Raw genomic sequence first — 11,110 nt, forward strand, 5'->3', positions numbered from 1 at the left:
GATTTGTTCTGCTCAGCCCCTGTGGGACCTGCCTGGCCCTCTGCTGTGCGTGTCCCTACAGCCCAGGAGCAGTTCTGGGCAGGTCTGTGTGGAGGGAGCAGTGCTGGGCGCCCGTGTGCGTGTGAGCCACACTTGCTCCTCTGACTCCGACCACAGGCCAGGGGCCACGTCGGCACGTCCCCATGTGCTCCCGGCCGAGGGGTCAGGGCTTTTCTCCATGCCTGTTGAGCCCGCTGGGCCTCTGTCCCACAAGACCCCACCCCAGGACAGCGTGGCCAGAGCACACACAGAGTGCACAAGACCGGCGGGGGGGGCCGTGTCACAGGCAGGCAGGACGAGGAGGGGCCCGTGACACTGATTCTACAGGGACAACCAGGGAACCACCTGGCTAGAAACTCGATGAGTCTGTGGCATGGCCAGGGCCCGTTGGGCAGGGCCGTGCCCTCACACGGTGCTGGGGCCATCCCGGGGGAGGCCGGCTGCTGCTGACCACGCCGGGTGTCCCAGGCCTTGTGTGGTTTGCGCTGCGTGGGGCTGGGGTCGAGTTCTGACACCCGGACTTTTTATTGCCTCTAGCACCTCCTTGGAGACCGTGAAGACCCTTTTCTCCATGCCCAGATACTGGAAGGAATTTGCCAGTATCCAGTTGCAGCAGGGCTGGGACATGATGGCCTCCCGCCAGCGCTTCTCCCAAGGGGTGGGCTTGATCGCAAGGTAGAGTCTGGGCAATGGGAGCTCAGTGGGAGACCCTCCTCTGTCCCCGCCGGCCCTCTCAGCCCCGCCATGGGAGAGCGACGCTCTCTCCCCTTGGTAACTCCGGGCATTTTCTCTGTCCTGTTCCAGGGCCATGGTGGAGCACCAGACCCCACAGCTCCCTGCGGTGCTCAGAGAGGCCATCGCCGTCATGCAGAGTCAGGAGGAGCAGCCCCAGAGAAATATCGCCCTGACTTTCTGCACCGAGGTGAGATTCCGGAGCTGCCAGGCACATGTGGGCTTGTGCAGAGCAGCTCGGTCCCGTCCCAGGCAGGCAGGCAGGCAGGCACCGGGGCCCATCGCCAGCAGCTCGGCAACACCACAGCCAGCCGGCTCCTCTGCCCACGTGGATCCTAGTTGGGCCGGGCAGAGTGGTGGGGGGCAGGGTGAGATTGCTCCTGGCTGGATGTGCCTCCGTGGGACCATGTGACAAGAGAAGATGTTTCTCCAGCGCCCTGAGGCCGGGCCTCTCTCCTCGCCTTTGCCTGGGGTTTCATTTTCTCCTGCCACGGCTCGCTCCGGGACACGCTGCGATGCCCAGAGATTCCCCTTTCCCTGGGCTTCATTAGGGGCTTGTGCATTAGTCGCCCCTCTGGGAATGGACCATCTCAAACACCAGCCGCTGGCTCCTTACCCCCAGGGATTTTGTGTGGCAGGAAGTGACCAGCTGGCAAAGATGCTGGCGCACGAACAGACCGAGAGGCAGATTTCTGCTCCTGCAGCTGATGTTGATTTTCTCTTTCCAGTTTCTCCGGAGTCCTTCCATCCTCACCACAGTCACCAGATCGGAGCTCCAGGAACAGCTGATGGAATGGACCAAAGATCCCAATCCGGAGATACGGAGGCTCTGTCTGCAGGGCCTGGGCAGTATCATCTTCCAGCCAGAGAAGGTGAGGGGCAGGCTTGCCCAGGTGAGACGTTGCTGCACTGGGAGATAACAGAGACATCACTGTTGCAACCCCTGTTCTATGCCGTTACTGAGCAAGCCAGGGGTGTTGTGTCCCTGCTCCCTGGTGCGGGCAGAGCATGGTCGGTGGAGGCAGTAGGGGAGGGGAAGGAGACTCAGGGCGTCGCTCAGGGCAATGGGGGGAGAGTGTCGGCTGACAACAAGCCCAAGCTCGGAAAGGACAGATGAGTCGGGGGGCGGGGTCAGAGCTCGGGGGGCGGGGCCAGGGGTGCAAAGCACCTGCCAGAGCGGCAGGAGAACGACTTTCTCCCCCGCTGGGGGCTGGCCGATGGGGGGATGGTCCAGCCCCTGCCCAGGCTCTGTCCCAGGCCAGGCGTGAGCTGCTTTCTGCCTTCCTGCAGGGGCAGTTGTTACGGGCCCAGCTGCCAGGGACCATCGCCATGTTCTGCGCCAGGAACGCATGGACTGTCCTGGAGGCCCTGAAGGACGCGGCAGACGCCAGCTACCTGCTCGCCGGGGAGGGGCTTGGCTCCATCTCCCAGGACATGGCAGTCAGCCTGCGCCCGCTCATTGACCACGTAAGGCCGGGACCCCGGAGAAGCACATTCCCCCTCCCCTGATGTCCTGGTATGACCCTTCCCAGCCCCTCCCCGCCCCCCAGGCCAGCCACACAGCACCCAAGGGGGCCCCTGCCAAGGGTGGGGAGTCTCCTACTCAGCCCCCTCCTTGGCAGAGCCCTTCTGGGAAATGGGGGCACCAAGCTCCCAGCCCTGCTGCAGCCTCCCCTCCCACCCTCCTGTGCCCAGCCCCTCCCTGAGCCCCAAGGAGGCAGGCGGGAGCCTCAGGTCCCAGTGCCCTGGGAGGGGAGGCCAGAGCAGCCTCTGTGGCCAGGGACCTGGGCCTTCCTTCAGCCCCCTCAGGCCTTGCTGGGGAAGGAAGCAGGGAAGGGGCGATGGGAGGGGAGGGGAGGGGAGGGGAGGGGAGGGGAGGGATGGGGAAGAGGGACGGGAGGAGGGACCCGGGAAGTGCAGCAGGAATGAGGTGAGGATGGAGATTCCTCGTAACTTGCCCCTTTCCACCCTTCACCCCCCCCCCCCCCGTGCTCAGTGGCTCCCCTGCCTGGCACTGCACAGGGGTGGGCTGGGTCTCTCCAGGCCGGGCGGACGGGGGAGAAGAACATGGAGAGATTGGCCCCTCTCTGGACTCCAGGCGGCTGGGGGGCTGGGTGCAGGAAGCTCTCCACACACATTGCACCATGGACCTCTGGGTCTCAGCCCTGGCCAGCGCACAGTGTCTGTGGGACTGCCTGGTGGTTGCGGCTTCCGCGGGCCAGGGCGGGTCCCGGTCGGGGTGCTGGAGCCGTGTGCGATTTGCGGCCGTCAGGCCCCTGACCCTGGGACACGGCCTGGCTCTCACGGGCTTCCCCGCCCCGCGTGTCCTTACCAGGAGAGGGGCAATGTCCGCTCAGCAGCCATCTCACTGCTGGGCACCATGCTGGGCGGGGTGAAGGGCCCGGACAGACCCCGCGTGCGGCAGGAACTCACCCGCTGCCTGCTCCCGCTGCTGCTCCACCTGGCAGACGAGGAGCAGAGAGTGATCCTGGTAAGTGCCCCCTCGGTATGTCCCGGAGAGCAAAGCGCCAGAGTCCCCCGGGCCCCACCCCTCTCCAGAGCCCCTGCCCAGCCAGGGCCATTGGGGACGTGCAGGGAGGCCTGAGGGGGGCCCCTTGGCTCTGACTCTCTGGGATCCCGGAGCCCCGGCGCTGCCGTCTCTGCGCAGAAGGGCCGAGCTGTGGAGATCCCATCTGGCTCTTGCCAGCCAATGCTCAGCTCCCCCCTGAGCAGCGTCCCCTGCAGAACAAGGGGCAGGAGGCTCCCCAGGCAGGGAGAGCAGGATCCCAAGGGGCAGGGAGGAGGGGACGTGCCCCAGACACTCCCTCTCTCAGCGAGGCCCCTATCGCTCTCCCCTCGTGTTGCAGAGCTGCAAAGCGACGCTCTTCCGCTGCGCCGTGTTCCTCGGCTGGGCCCATCTCAAGAGTCTCTTCTGCAGCCTGGCCTGGGATGGCTCCTCGCGGCTCTTGCCCGGCGTCGGGAAGTGCCTGGTAGGTGAATTCTGTGGGCCCGGGGAGCGGTGACCGGGGAGCTCAGGGAGACCTTTCTACCCCCACCCCGAGTGCCCAGGGGGATTCTCCCCCGCTCGTCACGCAGGGAGCAGAGGCAGCCCCCCCAGAGGGGCTCGGCGTTTCCTCAGTTGTTTTCCAATCCCACCCTTTCCACTGCCCCCATCTCCCGAACTTAGCGCTGCCCCTGCCTCCTGCCCGTGGACTCCTGCCCCTCTGCCTGTGCCCAGCTTAGAAATGCTCTTCCCCAAGGGCCCGACTCCGGACATCTGGGCTCCTACTGGCTCTTGCCCTGGCTTCCCTCTGTGCTTCAGCGACCCTGGCCTGTCAGCTGTAGGTCGATCACTTTGTCTGGTCTGAGCATGTCTCCTGCTCTGCTCCTAGATGAAGAATTACAAGAGGAACTTCCCCAGGTTCCTGTTCCAGGCCTTAGAGTATCTGGAAAGCTCCCAGGCATCCATCAGACATTCTGCAGCCCTCTTCATCGGTAAGCAAAGCAGCCCCCGGGAGCTGTTCCAGGGCTGTTAGAGTTGTTAAAATCTGCAAATGAACAAAAAGGGGTTTCAGGACAAGCATCAGCCAGCACCTCAGGCGCCTGCTGCAACTGCAGCTGTGAAACATGGAGGGAACATAGACGAGTTAGTTGAATAAAATATCAGTGCTATTGTGTTTGGGTGTGTGATTTCGTTCCTCCCGTCCCTGGCGTACTGCTGCTCGGTCTGCAGCTTGCCCAGGTAACGAGTATCACGTGCTCTTTCCTAAATGACTAGAAGTCAAGTTGTCTAAAAGAATTGCACCCGGTGTGCCCTCTGGGACGGCGTGAAATGCTGCTCCGAGCTCTCAATGAACATTACGGGGGAGGGAGAGCTCAGTGCTTCGAGCATTGTCTTACTGAACCCAGGGTTATGAGTCAGTCTTTGAGGGGACCGTTTAGGAATCTGGGGCAAATCTGTCAGGGATGGTGCTTGGTCCTGCTGCGCGGGCAGGGGGCCGGACCTGATGGCGTCTCAAGGTCCCTTTGAATCCCAAAGTTCTCTGTTTTACTGCTCAGATTTGCACTCTTGTTTGAAGAAATATGGGAACGATTAAAAAATTCAAAGGCGATTAATCGCAGGCTTAACCGTGTGCACCTCCCTTTTGAGTTCAATCTCCTTCCCCAATCGGCCTTTCAGTGATTCCTGGGGTCGGATGCTTTCTCCATTGTGTTTTGCATCACACTGAAGGACTGTCTTGAATTTCCCAAGGGCTGTCTTACGGGAATGGCTGACTCTTTAGTAATTTGCAGGGATGACACTGAAACAGTGTGAGCTCCATTCTATTCCTTGTCTGTATAGGAGAAACCATCCACCATTACTGTGACCTGTTGTCGAAAAGAGTGACTGCAGCTGGTGTCACCCGCCTGTGTGAAGGTAAGGAAATACCTCTGGGCGTTTGGGCATCTGTGGGCAGTATGAGGCCTGAACACAGATGTCACAGTGTCCCTCTGGGTCTGAGGACAGTGCTGAAGGGAGAAGAGTGGTCTTGCTGGTAGGACATAAGAATGGGAGTCGGGAGCTTTGAGCCACCAGGAGCAACTCTGTGCCTCACCTTCCCCATCCGTGAAATGGGGGTAAGAACAGAAAGGCTCTCAAGGACAGCTGGCCAGAACGGAAAAGGACCCTCGCTATGACGAGGCATTAGTAGGAGGAGAGGGATTCTTACCCTGTGTCAGAAAAGTTTGCATTGTCTCCTCCCCAAGGACCTTCACCCAGAGATTGATTCTTAGCTCCTACGGTATCCTGCCAGGCCCCCTGGGAACTCCTTTCCCTGCCACCTCTGGAGCACTGAAGGCGGCACAAATGCACAAAGGGTTCAGTAGAAGTGAGGAGCCTAAACCCTTTCTGCGGATCGGCGCCTGAATGTCAGAGTCACGGTTGTTGTCGTGTTCCCGGGGCAAAGGCCATTGGGAAGCAGAGGTTTCCCAGGCATCAGTTACAGCAGCTCTGTGGGGTTTCCAACCTGTTTCCTCTTTGTTTCAGCTTTTCAGCAACAGCCTTTAAAATCGGACAGGGACACGTGGCTCATCCTGAACGAACATCGGCAATGGCTGCAGAAGCTTGCGAGCCGCGTGTTGGGTGCTTCTTACGACTTGGGAGCGGCACCGACACAGAAGGACTCTTCCTCCTGCCACGGTAGGTACCACAGACGGGAGCAGCTCTTTGGAGCAGGGAGGCAGGTTCCGTGGGGCGAGAGGGGCCGTGAGGGGCGACAGGAGCAACGCGGCGTCCTGGAGTCACTGGGAGCCACTCGCGTGGGGGCTGGAGCTGAGGGAAATTGTTCCTACCACGGCCCTGCCCCAAACGACCCCCCCCCGCCTTTGGGCTCCATGCGCGATGGCCCAGCCCCCCAACCACAGCTTCTCCATGGGATCCCCTCCGTCAGCAGCGCGCGGAGAGAGGGGGATTCTCCAGGACTCCCTTCGGCCATCGCCAGCCCCAGGGGAGCAGCGGCCGGGGGAGGGGCTGGGCTCTCTCAGGGATGCCGGCTCTCAGGGAAATGGCAAAGGGGGAGGAAGGGGAACCTGCCCTGGTTCTCCCCCTTGACAATTGTGTCCTTCTCATCTGTGCTCCTGCCCTGTCTCCTCTGACAGACACCGGCTGAGCCCACCGCTCCCCGGCCTGGCCGGGAGACCAAGCAGCTGGGACACCACAAGGATCCGGAAGGGGCAGAGCTGCACGTGACGGGGAACCAGCCACGACCGGGACCAGGAGCCGTTCAACCCACAGGCCAGAGGACGCCAAGCCCCTCCCCGGCCCTGTGGCGCGTCCACAAGAACCGAGGATCCGCTCCTGGCCCAGAGACTTGCAGCTGTCGTGGACTTTTGCTTGTTCCCCAACATTTGTCCTGCCCGACACCCCAGGACATGGCTTGTGAGTCACCATCAGACCCACCCATCTCCGGGCCCTTCCCACCGGCCTCTGCCCATCTGGGTGGGTCTCTCTCGTCGTCCGTCTGCCTTCCCACAAAGACCAGCGTGGGACCACTCTCCTTGGGGGCACTGGGACTGCGCGCGTTCTGGGGTCCGCGGTGGGGGAGGGGTTGGGGTTTCGCGTTCTGGGGTCCGCGGTGGGGGAGGGGTTGGGGTTGCGCGTTCTGGGGTCTGCGGTGGGGGAGCGGTTGGGGTTGCGCGTTGTGGGGTCCGCCGTGGGGGATGGGTTGGGGTTGCGCGTTCTGGGGTCCGTGGTGGGGGAGGGGCTGGGGCTGCCCAGCATTCTGGGACTGGGGTGGGAAGCTGAGGCTGCCCGGCTGCTCTGGGGCTTGCGGGGATGCCAGGGCACCGGGCAGCCTGAGGGCTGGTGTGGGAGGGTAGAAATCTGGGGCTGGGCAGCCACCAGTGTGGGGAGGAGAGGGCAGGGCAGGGCAGGGTAGGGGCAGCAGCCTGGGGGGTTGAGGGGGTGGAGCCTTAGGAAGAAGGGGCGTGGCTGAGGTTTGCCTTCCCTCGTCAGCCGTTCGCCCGCTGCCCATGCCTCCCACTGCTCTCTGCCAGTCGGGTAGAGGCCCTGGAGAGAGGGGACGTGCCCAGGCACAGAAGTGCTGTGGTCAGGTGCCCCGGCCACAAGAGACTCCTCTGACCCCCAAGAAACCCCACAGAGCCCTCTGCCAACTGGGGCGGGTTTCACCCCTCCCCCATCTCAGAAGGCCACGTGGGGAATTCTTGGAGGGGTCTTGGACCCTCTTGTGGTTTTATCCCCGTGGATCTGCCTCGGGAATGGATTTCACCGATTGGTGACGGGTGCCGGGCAGGGACCCATCTGGAAGTGGGTCAGGGGACCCCTCTGAGGACTCCTCTCCCGCCCTCCACCAGTCACTGTGGCCCCTGCCCTTAGGACCAGCGAGGGAGGGGACTGCACCACATGGGGGAAGTGCCGCGGTCTGGGGCCCTGCCCGCAAGAGGGTCCTGTGACCCCTCCAAGGAGTCTCTCCACCGTCCCCTCCCTACCAGTGAGGGTCACCCCCTCCCCCCCGCCTCAGGCCAGCTCAGAAGGGAAACGTGCACCAGTCAGAGCAGCCAGTGCCCGACAGCCTAGGCCAGAAGCCTCCATCTCTGGAGCTGAGCAGCCGGCCGGCACCATCGCCCTGGACGCCCCAGCGCAACAGTGCGAGGAAGAGCCCGTCTCGCTCCCTGGACGTCTTTCCAGAACTCAGCACCTGGCCCTTCGGGCTGCCCCTCTGACTGGTGCACGTTTCCCTTCCGAGCTGGCCTGGGGGAGGGGGTGACCCTCACTGGTAGGGAGGGGACGGTGGAGAGACTCCTTGGAGGGGTCACAGGATCCTCTTGCAGGCAGGGCCCCAGACCGTGGCACTTCCCCCATGTGGTGCAGTCCCCTCCCTTGCTGGTCCTACGGGCAGGGGCCACAGTGACTGGTGGAGGGTGGAGAGGAGTCCTCAGAGGGGTCCTGTGACCCACTTCCCAATGGGACACTCTGCCCCCCGTCGGAGGGACAACTCCCAGCCTGGCTGCGTTACACCAGTCACTGGGGACAGACCCGCAGTCACGGCGCGCTCCACTTAGACAGGGCTGACTCCCACGCACGACGCCGCAAAGGGGTTAGGGTGGGAGCCAGTTAGGATCCGGCCCATCGGTCAAACCCACTCTCGGGGCGGCGCTACGGGGCCACGTTCCCTCTCAGGTGCAGAATGACCTTTGTTAGGTGCGGCAGGGGGCACAGGGCAGGGGCAGCGGTACTTGTTCTGGCTGGGGGCAGCCTCGGGGGCGCGGCCGGGGATGGAGGATATGCGGCGCGGGGGAATTATCTGAACTCCTGGACTAATAAATGTATCTCTGCTGTAGACCCTGCGTTGCTGTGAATTCCTCTGTCGCGACAAAGATTGTGTTTGATGTTTGTTTGTCGTGTGGGGTTTGTCTTATTGCTGCCTTGTGCTGTGTTGTGTTAAACACAAATCCCGCGTTAGGCAGAAACGGATTAATAGGCATTGCTGACTGTATCTGCAGAAGCTATTGTCTCAGCAGGGCAGAGGCCCAGCAATGCCAGGCACAGCAGCTCCTGCGCGACGTGGGGACGCTTCTGCCCCAGGGAGGTGGGGGGGGGGCAGCTCTCTGCCTGGGGACCCGCCCGGCCTGTCTCCTCAGGAACCTCTCAGCAGCTGTATCCTGCCACAAGCCGTGAGCAGCCGTGAGCGTGGGCAACGCAGCCTCTGGCCATAGGACAGGCAGCTCCCTCCTGCAGCCCCTGGCCAACTCCCTCCCAGCCTGAGCCACACAAGAACCCAGGCGTCCTGGGCCAGACAGCTGACCATGTGTGTGGGGGGGGGGGTGACATCTCCCAGCTCATGATCCCCCAGCACTTCACAGACGTTCCTGAAGCCTCCCCCCCCCCCGGGCCGTGGGGACTGGAGAGCACCCAGCTCCCCCCAGGAACACCCAGTTCCCTTGCACTCTCCAGACCTCAGCTGGCCGCTGCCAGTCCCTCTCTCTAACCAGTTTCTGGGCTGACTGCAGTCCCTCCTGGCCACTCCTCCCTGGCAAAGGGTGCGGACCTGCTACCTCTGCAACCCTGCCTTCAGGCCTTACGGCCTGGGGCTTCCCCGGCCCAAGCCCTCCCAGCCTGCCATGTCTGCTGTCGTATCTCGGTGTTTTGTACCTCGGTACCTTCGGTGGTCTGGACTGTCAGTGTCAGCGTCGTCTGGTCAGGGTCGTCCTGGCGCGCTCCTGACAGGACCTCTACTCCGTCGGTGATAATAAACTCTCGGCTGCGTGTGTAACAATCGGTCCTCCCTTTATCTAGCGTGTTAGACCCCGTGCACTTGGGTCAACACAAGAGATCTCTGAGAGGCCCCGGAAACGACAGATGCAGGCAAGGTTTGAAATCAATCGAGCAGGTTTATTGTCAAATGCGAAGCTCTACCAGTTGGTAACACAGATCAGTACAATGTGACACCACTGGGCACTATGGCCCGCGTTGACACGGTACCAACACCGGGCAGGCCTATTGCCATATAACAGATATTAACAGCACTTAGTCAAAGTTAAGTTACTGCGCACTCTGTATGTTTAGGCAATGACACCTGCCGTTCAGACGCCTAGTGCGCCCCCCCCCCCCACCTCTAATATCATTAACTCACAGGCATTCACCTTCCTTCCCCCCCACCCTCTCCGCATCTCCTTTCTGTTCTGAAATGTGATTTGTCCTTTTCATATGTGTTCCTTTTTTTTTTAGTTGTATCCTTTGGTATATATGGCTGTGACTATTTTCTTCCACTATTTGATCTGAGGAAGTGGGTCTGGCCCACGAAAGCTCATCACCTAATAAACCATCTTGTTAGTCTTTAAAGTGCTACATAGTCCTGTGTTTTGTTTCAGCTACACCAGACTAACACAGCTACATTTCTATCACTATTCTGCTAATTCATGTGAGACCTCATTTAATACAGCTGCAGTGACGTGGCAATTAGTGTCATGGAACTTAGTCAGGCAGCACTTTGCTATTGGGTCATTATTTTTTGAGATTTCCTGTTCCAAATAGTTAAGAAGGGGCTCCTAATTACACAGCAAAGCACTTCCAGCAAAATGTCTAGGTGGCCACCTCACTTCAGTTAGAGGTTTCAATGATACAGTCTCATTTTCTGTGACATTTGCTATTTCCTCCAATTGCCCTTTTCGGACTGAGGATCTGCAAAAGATTCTATAAACGGTCTTCAAAAGGGTCTCTCCTGTCTTCAACACTGGCACTTGGTTCCACACATCAGCTAAACCCAGGTCTTCTCCATGGGCCAGGCAGTGTTGTGCTGTTAAATGTGGGATGCTCTGCTTGAGTTGTCTGGCAACACCATTGTTTTTCCCCCAGCACGACTGAAGCACCATCTGAAGTGAACATCACTGTTTTCATCAGATCCCGCTTATTCAGGGTGTCAAAGGCTTTGAGAGCAGCTGTAGCAGCTTGTGCATTACAAGCAGATAACTGAATCGTTCCACCAAACACAGTCTTCTGCCCTGCACATGCTGCAGCTCTCAACTTGAAGTCAATGAAAAGCAAGTTGGTGACAGAAATACCTGTGCTCTCATCAGTAATAAGTGTATGGTAGGAAGACAGGCTAATAGCTGACTTGATTTCTGCACAGACAACACTGATGACTCCAAAACCGCAAAAGCAGAGTTTTTCTATGCCAGCTTGTACATACTGGTGCTTTCCCATGTGGTCATTTATATTTTGCGCGTTTCTATTCTGGAGCTGTTCATTTGTACGGGAAGCAGAAAGTTATCTGTGAGAATTTTTATTTTTTCTGGCTTTAAATGTTTTCTGTCCTTCAGTTCCAGCCTCTTCTGTTTCTTT

The 11,110-nt window shown here is 60.1% G+C and overlaps 1 protein-coding gene across 1 annotated transcript; it reads left to right on the top strand.

Annotated features, from left to right (window-relative positions):
• Positions 1-410: 410 nt before the first annotated feature.
• Positions 411-6,790, top strand: LOC149523687 (maestro heat-like repeat family member 5). Its single transcript, XM_089781605.1, has 10 exons — positions 411-714; positions 844-961; positions 1,500-1,643; positions 2,062-2,238; positions 3,107-3,262; positions 3,639-3,761; positions 4,164-4,266; positions 5,114-5,188; positions 5,798-5,950; positions 6,409-6,790. The coding sequence occupies exons 1-10, from the start codon at positions 413-415 to the stop codon at positions 6,417-6,419; spliced, it is 1,362 nt and encodes a 453-aa protein (XP_089637731.1). The 5' UTR covers positions 411-412; the 3' UTR covers positions 6,420-6,790.
• Positions 6,791-11,110: the final 4,320 nt, after the last annotated feature.

The sequence above is a fragment of the Pelodiscus sinensis genome, chromosome 12, assembly GCF_052426305.1.
Source record: "Pelodiscus sinensis isolate ZL-2025 chromosome 12, ASM5242630v1, whole genome shotgun sequence".
NCBI classification, from domain to species: Eukaryota; Metazoa; Chordata; order Testudines; family Trionychidae; genus Pelodiscus; species Pelodiscus sinensis.

What these genes read in the sequence shown, in the direction of transcription:
- LOC149523687 (XM_089781605.1), top strand. Translation starts at nt 413, where the DNA reads ATGGCCAGGGCCCGTTGGGCAGGGCCGTGCCCTCACACGGTGCTGGGG. An exon ending in CCGGCGTCGGGAAGTGCCTG is followed by an intron (nt 3,762 to 4,163) that starts GTAGGTGAATTC and finishes CTCTGCTCCTAG; the next exon opens with ATGAAGAATTACAAGAGGAA. An exon ending in TTCTGCAGCCCTCTTCATCG is followed by an intron (nt 4,267 to 5,113) that starts GTAAGCAAAGCA and finishes TTGTCTGTATAG; the next exon opens with GAGAAACCATCCACCATTAC.